At 38.4% G+C, this 23,041-nt stretch overlaps 1 protein-coding gene across 2 annotated transcripts in view; it reads left to right on the top strand.

Moving 5' to 3' along the window:
* The window catches only part of ZNRF2 (zinc and ring finger 2), a 98,533-nt gene that overhangs the window by 42,080 nt on the left and 33,412 nt on the right, over window positions 1-23,041 (top strand). For both annotated transcript variants that reach the window (XM_045495201.1, XM_045495202.1), the window contains exon 2: window positions 10,248-10,343. In XM_045495201.1, the coding sequence (XP_045351157.1) occupies window positions 10,248-10,343 (96 nt within the window). The remainder of the gene's footprint in view (window positions 1-10,247; window positions 10,344-23,041) is intronic.

Consider the following 23,041-nt stretch of genomic DNA (forward strand, 5'->3'; position numbering starts at 1 on the left):
GATAATATATGTATATATTTTGAAAAAAGAACTTCTAGTCTTCTAATAACAATCTTATGCTTCTGCCCCAACTACTGGTTTTTATTTTCCTGAGACAACTTTCAGTACTTGTAGCTGTCACTTATAACATTTAATTCCATATTTATAAGTAATATGCTTATTTAATTTTTTTAGATGCTATTAACTGCTTATTGTGGGAGATTAGGATTTATATATATTACGTGTGTTAATTTTTATCCATATACCTTTTTAGAAAACTTTATTTTTTAATTTACATCCAAGTTAGCATATAACGCTATAATTTCAGTAGATTCCATTGATTCATCCCCTATGCAAAAAAAAAGTTTTTAAATTTTTTTTGTATTTGAGAGAGATCGCGAGCAGGGGAGGGGCAGAGAGACGGAGACAGAATGTGAAGCAGGCTCTAGACTTTGAGCTGTCAGCACAGAGCCCCATGCAAGGCTTGAACTCATGAGCTGTGCGTGAGATCATGACCTGAGCCAAAGTCGGATGATTAACCCAGGTGCCCCTCCATCTACCTTTTTTTTGTTTGTTTGTTTATTTTTGAGAGAGAGAGAGAGAGCAAGCGAGGCGGATAGAGAATCCCAGGCAGGTTCCGCACTGTCAACGCAGAGTCCAACACAGGCTTGAATTCACTAACCGGGAGATCATGATCTGAGCTGAAATCAAGAGTCCATCCAGGTGCCCCGATCCGTCGACCTTTGAACATCTTTCTAAATGATGATCTGCTTAATTTCATACTCCTTGTTTATGACTCTGGATTGCATTTCTTGTTGTGTATTTGTCTCGTAGTTAAAAAAATTGCCTTGTCTGTTTGCTTACCTGATTTTCTAAGTTCCTCTTCTTCCCAAACTTGCAAAAAAATTGTAAAACTGTCAGAACCTAATACTGTTTTCCACCTGATAAAACACATCAAGAAACCTTATCTGTTCATTCCCTACCACTCTCTACCCTCTACCCTTTTCCTCTCCTCCTTGGATCCTCTACTTCCTCTTTGGTCTGAACCAAATACTTTCTAGACCACAATTATCCAAGGATTTCCTTACACCTCTCTCCTATGAGAGATCTATATTTCCTCTATCTCGGTGTCTTTCTCTCTCTTTTTCTTTTTTATTTGCTCCTTTGTTTTAATTAAAACAATTTTTTTTAATGTTTATTTATTTTTGGCGGGGGGGGAGAGAGAGAGAGAGAGAGAGACAGTGCAAGCTGGGGAGGGGCAGAGAGAGAGGGAGACACACAAACCAAAGCAGGCTCCAGGCTCTGAGCTGTCAGCACACAGCCCGATGTGGAACTCAATGAACCATGAGATCATGACGTGAGCTGAAGTTGAACACTTAACTGACTGAGCCACCCAGACGCCCTATTTGCTCCTTTGTTTTAGTGTGCCAGGTGTTCAAGATACTTCTCCAGGTGCATAGGGAGGAATGTTTTTGATACTTTGCCTGTGCTTTAATGAAATGTATTGATCAGTCCAGTGTGAATATGTAATAGTTTGGGTATATAGTCTAGGTGAAATAATTTTCAGAATTTTGAAGTTATTCACTTATCTTCTTCTAAGTGTTGCTATTAAGATCAGTGCCATTCTGATTCTACAAAGCAGTTGAACTAGACTCTCAAAATATTAATATCATGAAAGACAAAAAGTTAAAAGTCTGGGAAACTGTTCTAGATGTTTTTCATTGATCTTTTTTCTTTTTGAAAACTTTTAGGGGCGCCTGGGTGGCGCAGTCGGTTAAGCGTCCGACTTCAGCCAGGTCACGATCTCGCGGTCCGCGAGTTCGAGCCCCGCATCGGGCTCTGGGCTGATGGCTCAGAGCCTGGAGCCTGTTTCCGATTCTGTGTCTCCCTCTCTCTCTGCCCCTCCCCCGTTCATGCTCTGTCTCTCTCTGTCCCAAAAATAAATAAACGTTGAAAAAAAAAAAAAAAGAAAACTTTTAGACTTCTGTTCTTTAACCCTAAGGCTCTGTTATTTCACAGTACCGTACTTTGATATGGCTATTTATTTTCATTTGTTACATGAGTGCATTCTTTCAGTCTGCATAGTCATGAACTTCAGTTTGGGAAATTATGTCTGTGGTAGTTCCTTCCTCTTTTCTCAAGTCTGTTTCTAGCTGATTGGATGTTAAGACCACTTGGATTGATCTTCTGGTTTTATTACTTATTCCCCTATTTGACTTTTGGTTCTAGTTCCTGCAAGATTAAAAAAAGATGTGTAGAGTGATGGTTAAGTTAGGCTTTTAAGCCAGAAGCTTGGTTTGATTTCTGGCATTGCCAGTTTTTAGCTGTGTGATCTTATGTAAGTCACTTACCCTTTCTGTTTTTCATGTGTAAAATAGGGTTTATATTAGTACCTAACTCAAGGATGTGGGAATAAATGAATTAATTTAGCCAAAGTGTTTAGTAATTTCTTAGTACATAGTAAATATTCATTGTTATTATCCTTTGACATCATTATTACCTCAAGTTAATATTCCATCTGTCTATTTGAATTCTTAATTTCATCAAAAGTTTATTTCAAGAGTTTTTGTTTGCTTCTCTGTTCCTAGTTTATAGTCTCTTGTCTTGTGGATGCAACATCATCTTAAATTATTGGGAAAGTTGAGGAATTTTGGAAAAAACTTCCAACATATAAGATGGACACCAAAACTAAAGAAAACGGAATCAAATAAATATACAGAAACAGAAGTAAATAGAAATCTTAGGAGATTTTTGGGGTTTGGCAGTGCTAGTGTTTTCTTCTCTTTCCTGTGTCAGTGTTACCATACTTCTGCTATTCTGTTTATTTGGTGTACATCTTCTGTGTTGGAGACTTTTTAAAAAGTTTCCTCGTAATGAAGATCTAACTATATTTGGTGGAAACATATCGAAGTATTGTGTCTTTGGTGAGTCATATCAGGGAGCACAGTTGTCAGCTTGCCCTTTTGTTGCTGATCCTAAGTTTGAACATGGAAGCTGATGGCAGGTAGTTTCTCCATCTTAGAAGTATCTTTTTATCTTTGTTAATTAAGTGATTTTAGGTTGATATTTTCAGAATGTATAATTATATATACTTCTGCATTCTTTTTAAATACAAAATATTATAATCTATTAAGTCATTATCCATTTGACTTGTCAGATTGTCCAAATCTGACCAGGAGAAGCTCCTTCAGGGCTTGATGGGGAGTGATATTAAGAAGCGTAAAATCTAAAGGCTGAATCTGCTTTTTGAGAGGTATCCTTGCTTCTACATCCTTTTAGTGGACTGAACTCTGTGTGTGTTTGTGTGTGTGTATATATGTGCACATGCATGTATATATTTTCTTTGTATCTGATGTACAGTTACATTCGTTTCCATTTATATTTAATTTTAGTAGGGATTCTCCCCTAATCATTTATTTTTGAATATGTATATCATTAACATTTTTCAGAAGTCAAGAACTTTATTAAAAGGTATACTCAGGAGTACCTTTTTCCCTTTTTTCCACCACATTTCACTACCTAAAGGCAACATGTATGTAAACCTTAGTTTGAAGTTCCTTGTTTTTCTGTTTGCAGGTACATATGTGTACATGTATTCTTATTTACCTTTTTTTGATACACAGTAGTTTGCATAACATGCAGTCTTTTTTCACTTAATATAGCCTTGATATCTCTCTGTGTCCATTCATAGAGACTTTTCTCATTTCTTTTTTATTCTGTGTAGTATTCCATTGTGTAGATACCTAATGGTTTCTTCATTATGTCTCTTATGTTTACAGTATTGTGCTATTCCAAAGAGTGTCATAGTAAATTACTGTGTGTGTGTGTTTTAATTAAAACATACGTTTATTAACTCTTGAAGTTCTAGGAGTAGAATGGAATCAGTTGATGGGGCCCTCACTCGGAGTCTCTCAGGCAGTTGCGATGGAAGTTGGGGCTAGAGTCATCTGAAAGTTCAAAGTAACTTAACATCAAAGGTAGCTCACTCACTATACCTGGAACTTGATGCTGGTTTCAGCGCAGGCTGTCAGCTGGAATGCCTATCTATGACCTTTCTCTGTAATTGGAACTTCCTAGAGCATGTCAAGTGGGCTCTGAAAGGGAATATCCCAAAAGTGAGCATTCTAAGAGGTCCAAATGGGAGCCGTGAGGCTTTTCAAGATTTATCTGAGAAATCCCAGAACATCACTTCCGGATTCTCTTGATTGACTAACTCATTAAGGCTGGCCCAGATTTAAGGAAAGGAGAATTAGGTTTTTTATCTTAGGATGCATGAAATTGAAAGCAACTATCTTTGGAGACTAAATACCAGAGTCACCTTCTAGCCATCACAGTTCACATTTCTTCCATATGTAAAATGTATTCGCTTTCTTTCCAGTACTCACACAGTCTCATCCCATTAAGGCATCAATCTGAAGTCCAGGATCTTGTTATCTGAGTCAGGTCCCGATATGGATAATACTTCTCAGGTGCAGTTCCTCCAGTACAGTTCCTCGAAAACAGTTCCCCTTGACCTAAATACCTTTAGTGAGAGCTTTATTTCTCCTTATGGCTCTGAGTTACTGTCTGGTGTTCTTTCATGTCACTTTGTAGGACTCCATTTCTTCTAGGACAGGTCTAGTGGTAATGAACTTCCTCAGCTTTTGCTTATCTGGGAATTTTATAATTTCTCCCTTACTACTGAAGGAATTTTGCTGGATATAGGATTCTTAGTTGACATTTTTTTTTTCATCAGCCCACTGCCTCCGGACCCCAAAATTTCCCATGAGAAATCTGTTTATAATCTTAGAATCCCTTAATATGATGATCACCTTTATCTTGCTGTGTTCAAAATTCTCTTTGTCTTTTCAAAGTTTGATTATAGTGTATCCAGGTATGGATGTCTTTGAGTTCATCTTACAAAGATTGTTGAGCTTCTTAGATATTTGTATCCATGTTTATATTCATTCACCCATCAAACTGATGAAGTTTTCAGCCATTATTTCTTCAAATATTCTCCCCCCCCCTTACTCTCTTCTCCTTCTGGGACTCCCACAATGCATATGTTGGTCTGCTTGTTGGTATCCCACAGGCCCCTTAAGCTCTGTTCACTTGTTTTCAGTCCTTTTTTTCTTTCTGTTCCTCAGACATGATAATTTCCATTGTCCTATCTTCAGTTTCACTGATTATTTCTTCCTGCTCAAATCTGCCTTTGAATTCCTCTGGTGAATTTTTAATTTCAGTTATTATACTTTTCAGCTCCAGAATTTCTTTGTAGTTTCTATTTAGGTTTTCTACATACTGATATTTCCATTTTATTCATATTTTGATCATATTTTCTTGACTTTCTTTACATCTTCCTTTAGTTCTTTGAGCATCTTTAAGAGATAGGCATTTAAAAATCTTTGCCTAGTATATCTGTCGTCAGATCTTTTTCAGGGACAATTTGTTTTATTTTTTTTTTTTCCTCTAAAGGAGCCATGCTTTTCTGTTTTCTTGTTTTTGGTATGCTTTGTGGTTTTTTGTTGTTGAAAACTGGATATTTGAATCTAATAATCTGGTAACTCTGGAAATCAGATTTTCCCCCTCTTCCCAGTGTCTGCTATTTTGTATTATTGTTTTTTGGGGAGTGTTATAGCCTGTCTCTGAGGATCATCAGCCTGAGATATAAACTTAGGTCTTCTCTGAGACCTGCCCTGGGCATGTACAGTCCCTTTCTAATTTCCCCTGTGTATATAGTTGTTTTTGAATGTCCTAATATTTAATGTCTGGCTCCGAAAAAGAGAAAAATAAAGGGGGAGAAAGGGGTGTAGGTCCTTTAAATCCCCTTGCAGTTTCTTGAGCCAGAATGGGAGGGGCTTAAAATGGGGAAGGTCCAAAACAATGATACCCTTCTCTTTGTCTGTATCTCCTGAATCAGAAGCAGCAATCAGAGTGCAGAGTTCCAGTTTTTGGAGGATAGAGTCCTTTATGTCCACCCTGAGTTCCTGCAGGGTGTGTGTAAGCTGCTCCAAGAACAAGTGCACTGCTGCCTGCCATGTAGCTGGGCTGGGCTGGGCTGGGCTGGGAAGGGTGGCTGCTACTGTGCTAAGAGCTGAAAATAACCACGATGTACTGTCCAGGTTTTTCCCCTGGAAGTTGCAAGCTTTCAGTAGTCTCCAGAGTTCCAAAATAGTTCCCTCAGACAGATGCAAGCATTTAGGTGGGGAGGCCGATTCTGCCAGTGCTTCCTACTCGGCTGTCTTCCCAGAATCCTCTATGTGTGCCCTTATTTTTTTGTATTTTGGGGACATACCTTCAGGGTAAGATCCTAGAAATGGGATTGCTGGACCAGAAGATAAATACATATGTAGTTGATTTACATATTGCCAGATTGCTGTCTGTAGAGGTTGTATAAATTTGCACTCCTACTAGCAATGTATGAAAGTGCTTGTTTCCACACAGCCTCACCAACAGTGTGTTGTCAAGCTTTTGAGTTTTGGCCAATTTTGGGTAAGCAGTGATATCTTAAATGTAGAGATAAAGTAAAGCCTAAGGAGAGAGAACAGTTATATACAAAGACCTGACCTGGATTTTTAGTTAAATAAAGTGAATTGAACACAGGTGTTACTTTTCCTTCCCAAAGCCCACTAAAATGAGAATAAAGAAAAAGAACTTGAGAGAAAAGTGCTTCTTGGGGCGCCTGGGTGGCTCAGTCAGTTAAGCATCCACTCTTGGTTTTGGCTCAGGTCATGGTCTCTGATGTGTGGGTTCGGGCTCTGTGCTGAGAATGCAGAGCCTGCTTGGGATTCTCTCTCTCTGCCCCTCCTTTGCCTGTGCTCACTCACTCTCTCTCAAAATAAATAAACTTAAGAAAGGAAGGGATATTTCTTTTATTCTGACACTGTGCAGTTTTTCATTTATTCAAAAAAAATTTTTAATGTTTACTTTTGAGAGAGAGAAACAGAGGGAGCAGGGGAGGGGCAGAGAGAGAGGGAGACACAGAATCCAAAGCAGGCTCCAGGATCTGAGCTGTCAGCACACAGAGCCCCATGCAGGGCTTGAACCCACGAACCTTGAGATCAATGACCTGAGCTGAAGTCGGACGCTTAATCAACTGAGCCACCCAGGTGCCCCACTTTTTCATTTGTTTAAAGAAAGGTCAGTTGAAAATACCTTTTTGGTGAAATACTGGTTTAAAACTTTTGCCCAGTTTTCTAACTGATACTTGGTTTTCCACAAATTTTAAGAGTTCTTTATATATTAAGAGTATTTTTTTTTATGATACATGTTGTAAATATTTTTGTCTTTTGAATTTGCTTCTGTGTATTGTTTTCAGTCACGCTAAATATTTTCTTTCATTGAATTATGTTTGAGAGAGGCCCTGAAAAGCTGATTAGAAGCTTTATTTATAAGGCTAGGGCTTATCAACAGACAAGGGTCTTGATGTTTCATCCTGCGGGACCTTTTGATTTAAGAGAAGAATCTACCAGGGCAGGCAGCCGGGTGGCTCAGTAGGTTAGGCGTCCGACTTCGGCTCAGGTCGCGATCTCACAGTTTGTGAGTTCGGGCGTGTGTCAGACTCTGTGCTGGCAGCTCAGAGCCTGGAGCCTGCTTTGGATTCTGTGTCTCCCTGTCTCTGTCCCTCCCCCACTCGCTCTCTGTCTCTCTGCCTCAAAAATAAATAAAATGTTAAAAAATTTTTATTAAAAAAATTTTTTTTTTAAAAAAGGGAAGAATCTACCAAGTTCTTGGTAAAGATGGAGTAAAGGAAATTGCAGAGGGGCCCTTTTCGGTACATAGGTCTTTATTCCTCTGTTTTCTTTCCTTCCCATTGCTCAAGTCATTCTATTTTGGGTTTTTTATTCTAGAAGTTAGTTAGCCTTCTTTGTCCTGCTGTAGTTGGGGAATTGTAGTTTCTTACAGCTGCTGTATGTCATGGTTTGGAGACCTAGGGATTTTTTTTTTTTTTTTTTTTTTTTTTTTCCTAGTCTTTGAACCAGTCTAGATTTTATCCTCATGCCTCCCCATTGTCTTGGGAAGTCATTTGGAGGTATCGATTTTGCAGTCTTTTGAGAACTAGATAGTGAGAATTGACTTCTGCAGACACTTAGGGTGTCTGTTTTCTCATTGGCTGTCTCCTTTCAAGGTCTTTATCTTATTTTATTCTCATTCTCTTATAGATTCTACTGAAATCTATTTCAGTAGATTTTAGAGGGGAAGAGAAAGAAACACATGAATTTATAGTATTTAATTAGAAATCCAGGTGGTTCTTTGTACATAGAGTTTTCTCCTTGAGCTCTACTTTGTGGGCAGTTGGATGGCTCTCAGTAGTTCACAGTATCGTACTTTGATAATTTAGAGTTTATGTGCCTATACTCAGGTGATTCTGATCAGTAGTTTAAAAAACTGGCCTCTTGCCCTCTTGTATGTCCTGTTGAAAACCTCAGGGGAAGAAAGTTTTTACAGTTCCAAGTGAAAGATAGATAGTTGGTCCTGGAAATATGAATGCTACTCGAGAGTCTCTGTCTTCTCCCCATTTGATCTAAGTTTCCTTGTATTGGTATATTCTGTATTTGGGGGTTATAGCTATTTTGCAGTTTCTTATTTACTTGTTAGTGGGAGCGGGGGAGGGCCAGAGGGAAAGAGAATCTTAAGCGGACTCCACCCCTGATGTGGAGCTTGATCTCTTGACTGTGAAATCATGACCTGAACCGAAATCAAGAGCCAGATGCTTAAACGACTGAGCCATCAAGGTGCTCCTGCAGTTTCATTTTAGACGGATTTCTTTCCTCTTTCTTTTTCATTTTGGTGGTTTTCAAGAAGGGGCAGTAAACATACATTTACATACGTTTTTTTCACATTGTATTAAGTGCATTTTACTAAAAGAAAAAAATGTATGTTCTTTGAAAATACATTGAATACAATGTGAAAAATGGTGTTCAATAGCATTTATTTCATTTAGGAAGTTGAATACCTGGATTAAGTACCCATGCCAAGACCTTTTCCTAATTTGTACAAAATTGTGCATGAGGTATGAGTCTAGTCTGACACATTTGGTCACAGTAAGTTTTGAGTCACGATGAAGGGAGGAGAGTGCCTCTAAGAACACACATGTGCCAGAAGTACAGAGCTGTCAGACTCTGAGGCAGCCTTACCTTAGGGACTGGTTTCTGTCACTGCCCTTCTTATTAGCTTTGGTCTCTCACTGCGCTTCTCCTCTCTACACATCTGCTCTGGGATCTCCATGCAAACCATTGTCCTTTGCTGGCTGATAGTTGCTATTCTCTTGTAAGCTCAGCTTACACATGAGCCACTGGGCTCTCTTTTACCTACATGTGACCTTTCTGCTTCAGCTCTTTACACCTGACCAGCGTGTACTCTCTTGCCATTTCTTGTCATATTTCCAAGAAAAACAGATTGGCCCAGACCATCTTTTTGTGCCACTTCTGGTTTGTAGTTCTTAGCCCTGAAGTATTAATTGGCTGTCTACAATCAGGTGACCAGTGCTGCTCAAGCAGTGTAGGGGTGTTGAGGGAGCTGTAGGGCAGCAGGGGACAGCAAGGAACCAGAGATGGGACAGTCCCCTGGGAAGTCAGGGAGCAGGATAGAACTGAATACATAACATACTCTCTCTTCGGTATACCAGTTCATTTTTAATAGACCGCTTTAAGCAAATACTTAGTAGTATAGATTGAATATGGTAGGAAACAAGCTAATATTTAAGTGTCAAAATTGCTGGGAAATCTGCCCTGTTTGGTGCTTTTTTCTGTTTGCATTGTGACTTGAGTAGCATAGTGTGACAGATCACGATACTGGAAGACGGGCGTCTTAGGTTCTAGACCTGATTTTGCTGATTTTTGACTTTCTTCATCAGAATAATTTTTAAAAGATCAGTGCAGTAGAATAGTTTCTAAAGTACCGTCTAGCAATAAAACCTTGGGATTCAAACTGTGCTCTACCAAGCTGGGAAAGGTAATTTCCACGAAATGATAAGTCCAGATTAAAGGAAAAAATTAGAAACAAAAATGATTGGACCCATACATTAGAAAAAGATTTGAGAGTTTTGTAGTGAGCCTACTTCTTCTCATTTGTACTTGTTTTATTTGATATGGGATGGTCTTTGTAAAGTGATTTAAGTCAGATATTATAGTTACAAACCCTTTTCCCAAACGAACTTGCGGTTAAGTAGTATATTACTGTACGTGTAATACTGAAATTTGAAATGCTTTTAGTCTTCTGTGCTTTATTAAAAAACAGAATTGGACATTCAGAATAATTAAGTAAAATGGGTTTCTTTTACTTTTTAGGATTTAAGTGCCCTGTATGCTCAAAATTTGTACCTTCAGATGAAATGGATTTGCATCTTGTGATGTGTTTAACAAAGCCAAGAATAACCTATAATGGTAAGTCCAGTGCTTTGAAATGCTTTTTAGAATGACCTTAGATTTTATGATTTTTATGTTTCAGATAAAATATAAAAGGTGAAGGAATGACCGTCTGTGAGCCCTGGAGCTAACTGGTGTTTCAGTTATAGGTCTGGTGCTCTGGCTTTACTGCTCTTTCCTGACCACAATCCCAAGACCTTCAAAATCCTGGGGAAGATTTTTCAGTGTAGCCTTGGTACATTTTGAAATAGGCTTAAAAAGTGATCACACGGTTCATTCCTAATTTTAAGTAAATGGAATGAAATAAAGGACGAGTGAGAGCTTTTTAAAAAATTTCCTAAGTAGACAAACTTCAAATGCCTACAAGAAATTTTCAGGAATTTTTCAAATGTAATTTTGGTTTGAAATAGAATGAGTCGGAAGAATACCAGTGAACTGTGAAAGGTTGACTTCATTCAACAAATGTCTTTTGAGCACCTTTGGGAGTATGAGGTGTGGTGTTAGGAACTTGGGATACAGCAGTGAATAAAACAGAAGTGGGTCACTATAGCCCAGCATCAGCCACAGGTTAATCAATGCAGCAGCACTTAGTTAAGAATCTGAGATTTCTTGTCAGACTATAAAAATGTTGGGGGTTGGGGGGTAGACTTTAAAATTGAAATGAACATGTTACCCTGACTACCTTTTTTGCAGACTGATTTAGGAATCTCTCCCTAATAAGGTAGGGCTTCAGCCACACTATTATTGTAGTGACAATAGAACTCTTTTTCCCATTTATTTTCCAATGAATAAGTAAAAGGAGATTGTAGCAATTCCTTTGAATAGTAAATGTACCTGTTGATTATATTTAGACCTTTCTGCATTGTGAAATTGAATGGGCTACTTTGCATAATATAGTTGAAATTCAGTTACTTAAAAAATAAAAAGAATTCTCATTCAGGTTCAGAATTTGAGGTGAAATGATTGGGCTTGTTTCTCGTTTGTACTCCATTATCTTATCATTAGCCTCCAAAATTATGATGTTTATTACCAGTGTCTGAGAAATAAATACCTTTGAATGTCAAGAGTCTGTCCTTGAATTTTGAAAGCACAAATGTATTTCCTTTGTGTGTATTTGCACACAACCTTAGTATTCTGTACATTGACTTTTTGGTAACGTATGTACAGTATGGTCTATGAATATTTGACAGTTTTTAATTTCCCGATTTAACTATGCTCAAGTCATTAAAGTTTTTTACTAGATCATGTATTTGGTGTCTTAAAGATGTCTTCAAAAACCAAGACGTAACCTTCTGCTTGGGCACACTGTTGTTAAAAAGGAACCCACAGGCCCATAATGGTGTCACTTAGGTTAAAGCACCAAGTCAATAAACCAAGACTTAATACCTAATCTAACTGCAGTTTCAGCCCCCCAGAAATGTAACCTTTAACCAGTCACCATGAGAATTTCCTGATCAGCAATAGGAAATTTGATACACTCCTTCAGTTCCCCTAGGCAATGGGTTCTTTTCTAATAATTTTCTTTTTTCCCCCTCTCTTTTTACCTCTTAGAAACCTTTCCTTTCCTGCAGCCCTTTGGAGCTCCCCTCTACTTGCTAGAGAGGATACTGCCTAATTCATGAATTGATTAATAAAGCCAATTAGATCTTTAAAATTTACTCAGTTAAATTTTTATCATTGAACAGTGTAAACCAAGGATTTAGGTTTCAAATATTTGACAGTATTCCAATTCGGAAGTCAGTAACTTAATGTGAAAAGCAAATAAAGTTGCAAATACTTTTAAGAATCGCTGCCTGCTTCACAGTAGGTGGATCTGAAACGTTTTAAATTGTTAAATACATATTAACTGTCAATAAACATTCAAAACAAAAAGCAAAAACAGCTTCTTCTAAAAATTATACATAGCTCTTGAAGTTTTAAAATTGGACAGTGGCCAGCTGTGGTGAAAGAAGGTGGAGTTTTGATTTAGGTTAGAGAGTGATGGGTGATTGATAATATGTCTCCACATCACAGTCTGTGGGAATTCTTCCGCTACAGTTTTGAGGGCAGGGCCCTGTAGGTAAGGAAAAAATAATCCTTCTACCCGTCTGAGCTCTTGGCTGAGACCTCTAGTAAAAGACAAGAGAAAAACAAACAAAAATGTAACATGCTTAAGTCTTGGTATGTATGGGAGATACCCTGGGAGAAATGAGCCTGGTTTAGAATGTGGGTTTAAACACCCTCTTCAGTTATGGAAGGTTAGGGTTAGGAAGGGTTCCTTCCTAGTTATGGAAGGTTACCAGGAAAATTCTGGTAATCTAGTAGTTTGTTATGCATATTTAAGTCCTGTGCCTTCTCCATTGATAAGATTCTCTTGTAATATTCCCTTATGATTTGGAGTCAACCTTTTCTTCCTGGTGCTAAAAGGGAGACACCCTTACAAATGGAGATTTCCTTTATAAATTTAAATTTCCCTTACAAAAAGATAACTTTTACTCTGTTTAGGGTCTCTCCTGTGTCTGTTGTTTTTTAGTCATCTTAATCCTTATGCCAGACAGGCTTATTTTATCGTAGCATGTTTTGTTACCCTTCAGTCTCCTGAAGCTCATCTATCACAGGTGATGACTCTGAAAATTGGCCTCTTTAACACCTAAACTAGGCATTTAGGATTACTATGAAGTTTAGAACAGGATGAGTCCGAGAATCAGTGAAAGGGAATCGGTCCTCTTAGTCACCTGGGCTTCTTAACACTTCATATTTGAATTCCTAAACAACTGATTCTGGCATCAGAGAGATGGGGCCTGCAAATTGCATTGATACTCAAGTGAGAGTTTTATTCAGCATAGTGCTTATTAATGTATATCTTTTACAGCCTTGGTTTGGTTTCCAGACTAGTTCACAATGATTCTCTTAATTTTTTTTTTTTTCCTTTAATCTGTAATACTATATTCAAATACCTAAGTGCTGGTAACTGAAGAAGAAAATTGGCTAGGTGGGAGCTCTCGGTTTAAGCAGCTGTCTCAGCAGAGGTTCAGGTAGGAGGCCCAAGGCAGTCTGGCAGAGAATGATTCAGAATGATGTGAGTGGTTATGTATTGCAGGTGGTGTTTTGGCAGGATGGGAAAAAAAAAAATTCATAATGCCACAATCAGCATTAATCTACATAGATTGCTCTTAAATCAAGGACTGCCTGTTGCGGGATTATTGAGCGTTCTGTGCCGGTTAAGAAAGAATTCTTGAGACGTTTTACAGTGCACCTTAGTACGTTTAAGTAGCATAGGGACAGGACCTGTGGGCAGAAAGAGCTGCACTTCTGTATGAAGCTGATTCTATGTGGTTCTATGCTTAGTCTTCAGAGGGGAGGGAACATGCAGGAAGTATTAGATCATAAATGTTTTCCTTGAATTTCTACTTGTAAAACCACTTTTACAAGATTTCTCTGGTGCTTATAATTCAGCTTGATATTAACTATTGGTGAGATGTACAGGCAGTCATGAGACCCTTTAAGAATGAGGCAGCCAGTAAGCATTTGATCCTTATCAGAACTATCTAGTCTATAGGTCCGTCTTCTGGGCTAAAGGTGAATGTTTTTCTGCTTCTGTCCCTCATCACTGCCTATTTCATATACTTTCCCCTTTATTTGTGTGCTTCATTGTTTACTTTATGGAACTAGTAATTCATTATGTAGTCTGTGAACCCAATACAGATTTTATGACCATAGTAGAGTCTCTCTTTTTTTTAATTTTTTAATGTTTATTTTTGAGAGAGAGAAAGTGTAAGCGTGGTAGGGGCAGAAAAAGGGAGACACAGGATCCAAAGCAGGTCTGCGCTGTGAGAGCAGAGCCTGATGTTGGGCTCGAACTCAGGAACTGTGAGATCATGACCTGAGCCGAAATCGAGTCGGCCGCTTAACCGACTGAGCTATGCAGGCGCCCCAGTAGAGTCTCTTCATTTCCTTTATCCTCATCTTCTAAAGTGTTTTAGAACCAAAACCAAAAAATAAAATAAATACTGTTGGCAAATTCTTAGTCTTGATTTTATTGGTCTTTAAAGTTCACTAGATCATAGCATGTTTTGTGTCCTATAAATTTCAGTTTTTATTTTAGCCTCCTGTAATTGAGGGTAGTAGGTTTGTGCTCAAGATATCTTTGTTTTATTGGTAAGTGGTACAATGTGTGTGCATGTGTACCTGGAGGAGATGGAACTTGAAGAGTTAAGTTACTCTTCTGAGACTTAATAATAAACTTCTGCAGTGTATCAAAGCAGAACTTTTCAGAACCATCAGGAATATAAACCTGACTCTGTGGACAGAGTAGGATGTGACTATCACTCTGTTAAAGTAAACATACTTGAAAGATGGAGTCACTTGGAAACTTGTTCTGTAATGAAAGGGAGGAAAAAGGCTCCCACTTCCTTGCGGTCTGCGGAAGAGTATAACTCAGGCTCGCTCAGGTGTCGAAGATAGATTGCACCAGGCCGTGAGCACTTTGATTCAAGGGTGACAAGCCGCCTCCTAAGGGCCTGGCTTCCCATGTAAGAAGAAATATACTTTCTTCTTTGTAGATACTGTGGCTTTCTAGGTGGTTGTGGTGCTCATCTTAAGTTATAAACTTGCTCTTGGCCTTACATATTACATTTTCTTGGTTTTAAGATCCCCCCCCACCTCATTTTAATCTTTCTGAATTCAAGATGCTTTCTGAAAATGGCATATCTCTTATTATTCAGGTAAAAAAAAAAATGCCAACCACAACACAGAATTTTAAATAAGAGGTAGTCATCATGGTCTTTGTGTGAACTTTTCCTTTTGTGGAATTTCTGTTCTGTGTGATTTGATATCTCTCTGTTTATTTGTTAGTGTTCTGTGGTTGAGTTTTAACTTAAATGTGGATTCCTAATAGTTGTAAATACTACATTAGGGGACAGCATTGAAGTAAAGTTATTTTTTTGTACCATAAATTGACTGTCCTGCAATGCAGTGAAATTAAAGGCAGTAGAAAGTGTCAAATCCGTTATACTATGTTATAAAAATTTCAAAGTAGATGATATCCCAGAGGCTTTTGGCAAAACAAAAACGAAACTGTTCTAAAACCCATATAGGATTCCTATAGAAAAATGTAGTCACCATCTATTAAAGGTGAACTTGTGATTAAAAAATTTTAGGGATGCCTGGGTGGCTCAGTTGATTAAGCATCCGACTTTGGCTCAGGTCATGTTCTTGCAAGTTCACGAGTTTAAACCCCATGTTGGGCTCTGTGCTGACAGCTCAGAGCCTGGAGCCTGCTTCGATTCTGTGTCTCCCTCTCTCTCTGCCTCTCCCCTGCTTGCGCTCTCTCTCTGTCTCTCAAAAAATGAATTAATGTTAAAAAAATTTTTTTATTTTAAATATGCATGCAGTAAGAGCAGATATGATCAGAATTACCACCCCAAAAAACTTTAGAACTATAAATTGATTTCTTTTCAAATCATTACAATCATAAAAGGATGAATAGGAAATAAGTAAAAAATAATAATAAGATATCATGAATAAGACAGAAATTGAACTCTTTAGACTTTAGTCACTGAAATTAACGTCTCAACAAATAGATTAACTAGCACATTAGAGCTGCAAAGAGAACTAGTGAGGTATAAGGTGGATCTGAGGAAATTAAGCAGAGTGTAAAGAGTGATGGAAAATAGAGAGGTACATGGCTTGGAGCCTGGAACAAGAGCATCTACCATACATAAAATAATCTCAGAAAAAGAAATGGAATTGACTTCTGGTTTCTAGTTCAACACGTAAGAAATTCAGAAGTGGTCACTCCATCCTGACAACAAGTAATAAGCTGAACAGACTGACTTCTTGGATTCATAAGAGATGGAAGGACGCAGGCAAATGGCCAGCCCCTGTGATTGCTGAGACAGGCAAATACAGGCACTCTCTGGTTTTGGTTTATTGCAGCAGAGACTCAGTAGTGGGAACCATTGCAGGAACCAGTGTCAGGGTCAACCTGAACTATAATTGATGAATTGCTGGGGGCTCAGTGCAGACAAGTTGAGAGTTTAAAACTCCAGGGAGACCTAGTCACAGTGGAGCCCCCACAAATTTGTAAGATTTTCTTCCAGGAGCTTGACCAGGTTCCCGTATTAAATATGGGAGAAAAATTCCCTCCTGCTTCTGGTAAGGGGGGGGGGGGGGGGGGGGGGACAAGGGACCAGTTTGAAATATGCCAGAGGACTGTTTTAATGAGGTCTGCCTAGGAGAAACTAGTTAACCAGACCCTAACTGACCTGGGAGAAGGGAAATACTCCAGCCTGCTCTAGCCATTCTGTTCCACCTAACAACAGAGAGAAAAAAACCTGAGAAATATTTGTAAAGTTTATAGTCCAAAGGCATAGGATCACTAAAAGACTGTGGGATAAAAGGTGTATAACATGTTACACAAAAGGTACAACTTGCGCATAATGGGAGATGGAATTGGCAAGAGGCAGTATTTGAAGGGAAATGGCAGAGAACCTTCTAGAATTGCTGAAAGATAGGAATTCTCTGATTGCAGGAGCACTATGATGCTGAGCAGTATAAATAAAAGTAAATTCATACCTAGGGACACCGTAAATCAAGTCCAAATAAAAAGAGTAAAATGTTAAAGTAACCTGAAAAATACTTTACCCTGTTCCACTTGTGTTAGCATTTCTAAAATGCTTTTTGTTCTGTGTAGCAATTTAAAATTTAGTATGTGTTTACTTTATAAAGACAAGGGATCAGAAATGGTCATACAGGGGGTGCCTGGGTGGCTCAGTTGGTTAAGCGTCTGACTTCGGCTCAGGTCATGATCTCACGGTTCGTGGGTTCGAGCCCCACATCAGCCTCTGTGCTGACAGCTCGGAGCCTGGAGCCTGCTTCGGATTCTGTCTCCCTCGCGCTCTCCGTCTCGCTCTCGCTCGCGCTCTCTCTCTCTCTCTCTCTCTCGCTCTTTCGCGCTCTCTCTCGCGCTCTCTCTCTCTCTCTCTCTCTCTCTGTCGCTCTTGCTCTCTCTTGCCCTCTCTCTCAAAAATAAACATTAAAAATTTTTTTTAAAAAATGGTCATACAAGAAACTTAAACATTGTTACAGTCTTACCCACTGAGGAAAATTGAATGCCTATTTTAGAAGACACCAGATTCAGTTTTACTGCCCTACTTTTAACATAGCTGCTCAGGAGCAGCACCTGTTTGCATTTAAAATGTTATGCAAAACAGCAGTACTTGGAACAAAGTACCAACTTTGAATTCAGCTTGCTGAGTTCAGATCCTTATTCTACCACTTAATAGCCATATAACCTTGGTCTTGGTTTTCTCTTCCAGAAACTGAGGACTAGAAGTAGTGCCTCTTACTAGACTTGTTGTAAGAATCAAGTGAGAAATCATGCATAGTTCTTTGCAGGTATTGAGTGCCAAGTAAACAAGACCTGTTCTTACTAAGAAATACTATTTTTGGCTTTGAGAGGTAAACCTATAGTTGGTGCTGTATTTAACATGCTAACAAATCTGCAATTCCTTTGATATTTTATTTTAAAAGCCCATAGTTGTTTAATTCCAAATTAGATACCAGAAAAGCTTGGGCAGCAGTAATAGTTCTATAATATATGGAGAAATCAGGAATGGGTGGAAGGGTAATTAGAAAACTACCTGCTGTCATATAATGTGACAATTTAAAGCTGCAATGTAATGAAAAAAAATTTTCCTACTTTTTATGAGCAGCATGGTGGGCTACTCAGCTAGAATCTGAAGTCTGAATTTGATAGGCAGATTGCTTAATCTTTGTGGAAGCATAGATCCTTTCATACTCCCTATGGAAATAGAATACTGTAGAAAGGTGACTACCCATGGATAACTGTCTTGAGATAGACCCCTTCCTTGTGGTATGAAAAGAAGATACATAGAATAGAAATTGAACTCAAGTACATAGTTCAGTGAGAAGGAAGTTCTGATAGATTTCTAAAGCATGAAGAGGGTTTCAGATTTCATTTCTGATTTATTTGAGAAGGATGACGAAGTTTCTTTACTGATTCTTGATTTGTCTCATTTCATAGAGCTTTCATATCATAAGTCTTGCCTCTTTTGTGTTCTCCTTATCTTTGTATCACTGTCATAATTTTGATTAAAAAAAAAAATCATTCTAGGGGCACCTGGGTGGCTCGGTCGGTAGGCGTCCGACTTCAGCTCGGGTCATGATCTCATGGTTCGTGGGTTCAAGCCCCGCGTCGGGCTCTGTGCTGACAGCTCAGGGCCTGGAGCCTGCTTCAGATTCTGTGTCTCCCTCTCTCTCTGCTCCTCCCCCACTCACACTCTCTCTCTCTCAAAAATAAATAAACATTAAAAAAAAAAAATCATTCTAGGGGTACCCAGGTGACTCAGTTGGTTAAGCATCTCTCTCTTTTTTTTTTTTTTTTTTAATGTTTATTTATTTTTGAGACAGAGCATGAGCAGGGGAGGGGCAGAGAGAGAGAGAGAGAGACACAGAATCCAAAGCAGGTTCCAGGCTCTGAGCTGTCAGCACAGAGCTGTCAGCCCAGAGCCCTATGCAGGGCTCGAACTCGTCAACTGCGAGATCATGACCTGAGCCGAAGTTAGATGCTCAACCGACTGAGTCACCCAGGCGCCCCAAGCACCCAACTCTTGATCTCCGCTCCAGGCTTGATCTCAGGATTGTGAGTTCAAGCCCTTGTTGGGCTCTGCACTGGGTGTGGAGCCTACTTAAAAGAAAAAATTCTAACATTCCAAGTAAGCTTTCCTGATTTTAAGAATGTGAAGAAACAAAACAAAGACCTTAGAAGGACCAAGTGAACTGACATACCTGTCCTCAAAGGGAAAAAGGTCTTGTTCCCTGGTCCCAGTTTTTGTTAAGGTGTGTGACGTTGACAGAGTCTCAATTCCAAGGAATTCTAATACAAATATGAATAAAGTACATTTTCAGATTTATCTCATTTTTTGTTTCCTCTATATAAGAACAAAGCTAGGACCTCAGCCCACAACTGTCAACAATTTTGACCTTTCACAAAATATTTTATATGTATGGTGATGTGCATAGTAAAAGTTGTAGTCTATTTAGATATTTAATCTAGATCTTGGAAGTATTAATAAGATTTGGAGAGAAATGGAGCACCTGTTTAGAAATAACAAGTAGGCAGGCATAGTTTGGAGCAAGGGAGACCTCAATAAAAGAGAATTGAAAGTGAAAAGATAGGACTATATAATGAAGTTTTAAAATAAATTATTTCGAACTTCAATCATTCATATGCAAAAATGTTTGTAAGGAAAAGAATTTCTCTAAAGACCAGTTTAGAGAGTGGTGTGGGACTTGATGTGGAAGTGGTTAGCTGGAGCCTGGGGAGGAGAAAGAGAGCCGGGAGAGAGGATGAACGGGCTGAGAGCTAGAAAAGGGGAGGGAAGAGTGTCCATTCCAGAGCTCCTCTCTTCGGGAGTTCCTGGCTGTGATCTGAAACTGTCCCCCTATGCAAAGAGCAGGGAGAGGCCAGAGACTAAAAGAAGAGATAGATCACTTCAGATTGAGAGGTGACAGTTTTTGGTTTTGTTCTTGTTTTTTATTTTTTATGGATTTTTTAAATAGTATTTTTATTTAAAAAAAATTTTTTTAATGTTTATTTCTGAGACAGAGCATGAGTGGGGGAGGGGCAGAGAGAGAGGGAGACACAGAATCAGAAGCAGGCTCCAGGCTTTGAGCTGTCAGCACAGAGCCCGACACAGGGCTTGAACTCACCGACCATGAGATCATGACCTGAGCCGAAGTTGGATGCTTAACCGACTGAGCCACCCAGGCGCCCCTACAGTATTTATTTAAGTGATCTTTACACCTAACATGGGACTCGAACTTGGGACCCTGAGATCAAGGGTTGCATGCTCCTGTGATGGAGCCAGCCAGGTGCCCCAGTAGGGAACAGGTTTCGTTTTTCTTTTTTTAAATGTTTATTTAATCGGGGGAGAGGGAGAGAGCCCCAAGCAGGCTCCACGCAGGAAGCGTGGAGTTGATGCTGGGCTTGATTTCGTGAACTGTGAGATCTTGACCTGAGCAGAAATCAAGAGCCAGAAGCTTAAACAAATGTGAGCCACCCAGGCACTCTGGGGACAGTTTTAATAAGCAAGGGAACTTACATAAGAGGCTTGTCTCGGGCGGTAACAATACGAGTAGATCTCCCTCTGCCAAATCTTAAAAGATTATATAGAGGCCCTAACTTAGGTTCAGCCTCGTATATTGTCTAGATGTTCTCAATACCACCTAACTGTCTCAAGGCTGTATCCTTCGGGCGGCTTCAGGGATCAGGGACGGGAAGCAGAATGCACGTTTTAAGGACAGAGGACGGGGTGAGGAGCCTCCAGATTGCTTGGGTCCAGCTAGTGAGTTAACCTGCAGTTAGGACTCTTCAGTAACCTTCTCCAACAGAGTCTCAGGTGACTTGAGGGTCAGATGTGGAGTGACTCAGTTTGGGGTAAAAAAGATCGTAAGAGTACCTAGTTGCTTTAAACACAATGCCAGCGATGTTGATCTTTGCAAAACGTGAAAATTAGGAATTGTGATTTTTTTCTCCTGCCCCCCCCCCCCCAAAAAAAAAGGAGGTGTAAGTATTTGGCAGAGGGAATATTTTGTTGAGTTCAAGAAAGATTTTAGGGAGGAATGTTAAAGAAATGCTTGTGATTATTTTTTGTTATTCAAGTAATAAATGACTTTTTCTTAAATGACTTTTTTTTAAATGCTTTTTCTCCCCCTCTTTAAGTCCTCTTAGTCTGGACAATTCAAAATACTTGCCTGGATTTGCCTCAGAGATGGCCTTGAGAAGTATCTTCTCAGCCACTCAAACTGAGTGGTTTGGTTTCAGGGAAGACAGTATTAATTTAGTGGCTCTGCATTGTTGGAGAAGTTGCATTTAACTGTTAACATTTTAACAGTGTATTAAGTTAATAGAACAATAAAAGTAATAAAGAGTATATTCTAGGTGGTCCTACTCTTTTGCCATCTCAATATTTACTAAGATTTATGATTTGCTTGATTCTTCCATTTTCTGATAGACTGATTTTGGAATCTCCAGGCTTCTTGACCTCTTAGCACCTCCTAGATTATTGTTACTTAGGTGTCCTTTTTATCTTAATCTTTTTAAACTGTACTCCTCAGCATTTTACCTTAATCGTAGGCCCTTTCCTCGTAATGCTTTTTGGTATGAGCTACCTTTTTATAACTAAAAAAATCTTTGACATCCACCACTCAGATCTTGGTTTCTAAATATTTAGAAGTAAATCTCTAGGAAAAAGGAACCAGGGCGCCTGGGCAAAATGGCTGATTCTAGGGCTAGAGCAGAGAAAATAAAGAAAAGCCTGGAGATTGTGTATTGTCTGAAAGAAAGGAATTGTTCAAAAACCAAAAAGATAAGGTTATATCAGAGGGACACAGGAGCCAATCTCAAAGAGCTCCCAATGAACAATTTGAGTAACAAAATTAGTATAGCATAATACTGAATTACACCCAAAAGTATAATAAAATAAATATATCAATCAGTAAATGCATATAGAATTGTAAAGTTTAACCTGGAGACTGATTCCTAAGAGATTTATTTAAAAAAAATTTTTTTTTAATTTCATATTCCCATTACCGGTGATATAAAAGAATTTTCTTCCAAAATTTTCTCATGTGCCATATATACTCTCTGATTTTAAGTCCTCCTAAGATATACTAAAACATACTGTATGTGGCATGTGTATAGTTTGAAATACGAGATCTTAGTTTATTGTAAATATTCCAGTGTGTCTGAGAGGGATTTAGGGGAATGAGAGCTACTGTTATAAGCCCAGCAACAAAAGACTTTATCGTTTTTTAAATGGAAAATGTGAGTTAATTCTGATATTGTGTTAGGTTTTATACTATGGAATTCTCTCAATGAGGGGTTCTACCTTGAAGTCTTATTTTCTAACTTTAAACATTTTATGTTTATTATATAGAGAGAACAGAGGAGTTGAATATTTATTAACAAAAGACACTTGGACTCTGTATGTTACCCCTTATTAAATCACTAAGAAAGATGTGTGCTCTCTTTTGAAATTGAGGTAAAATTGGTATATAACATTACGTTTAAGTTTCAGGGTGCATACTGTCTTTGCTCAATGCTGTTCTTTGAAAATTTTCGGTTTGCTAACCAACATGGTTTATCTACATTTGTTTTGATTCATTGAGAATCTATATATTCAGTGTTAAACTTGTTAAGTTCATACCTAGTATTTTATAGTTTTGTTACTGTTACGAATGGCATTTGTTTTTACCATTTGAATTTCATACTGGTTTTGCTGGAATAAAGAGAAGCTATTGCTTATAGGTGAATCCCTGGATTTTCTAGATTTACAACCGTCATCTTCAAATGAAGATCATGTTTTCAAGTGTCATGTACATGTTTTGTTTCTTTGTCTTAGTGCATTAGTGTGAAGCCTAAAAACAATGTAGATAAAATAATCATGCCCGTTGACATGCTTGTTTTGTTCGGTGTCTTTAGTATTTCACTGTTTAATAGATGCTTGCTTTGAGTTATGGTAAATTATCTTTATTGTATATGTATCATTTTTTCTCTTATTTAAAGCAAAAACAGCTTAATTTTACGAAATGCTCTTTTCTGTTTTATTTGTTGATAAATTAGGTTGATTTTTCTAATGTTTTAGTTGAGTTCTGTTGGTTTCTAATGTGACTGGATTTAACTCCTTTTGATCTTGTGTTACTGCTCCATT

Source organism: Leopardus geoffroyi, chromosome A2 (genome assembly GCF_018350155.1).
Source record: "Leopardus geoffroyi isolate Oge1 chromosome A2, O.geoffroyi_Oge1_pat1.0, whole genome shotgun sequence".
NCBI classification, from domain to species: domain Eukaryota; kingdom Metazoa; phylum Chordata; class Mammalia; order Carnivora; family Felidae; genus Leopardus; species Leopardus geoffroyi.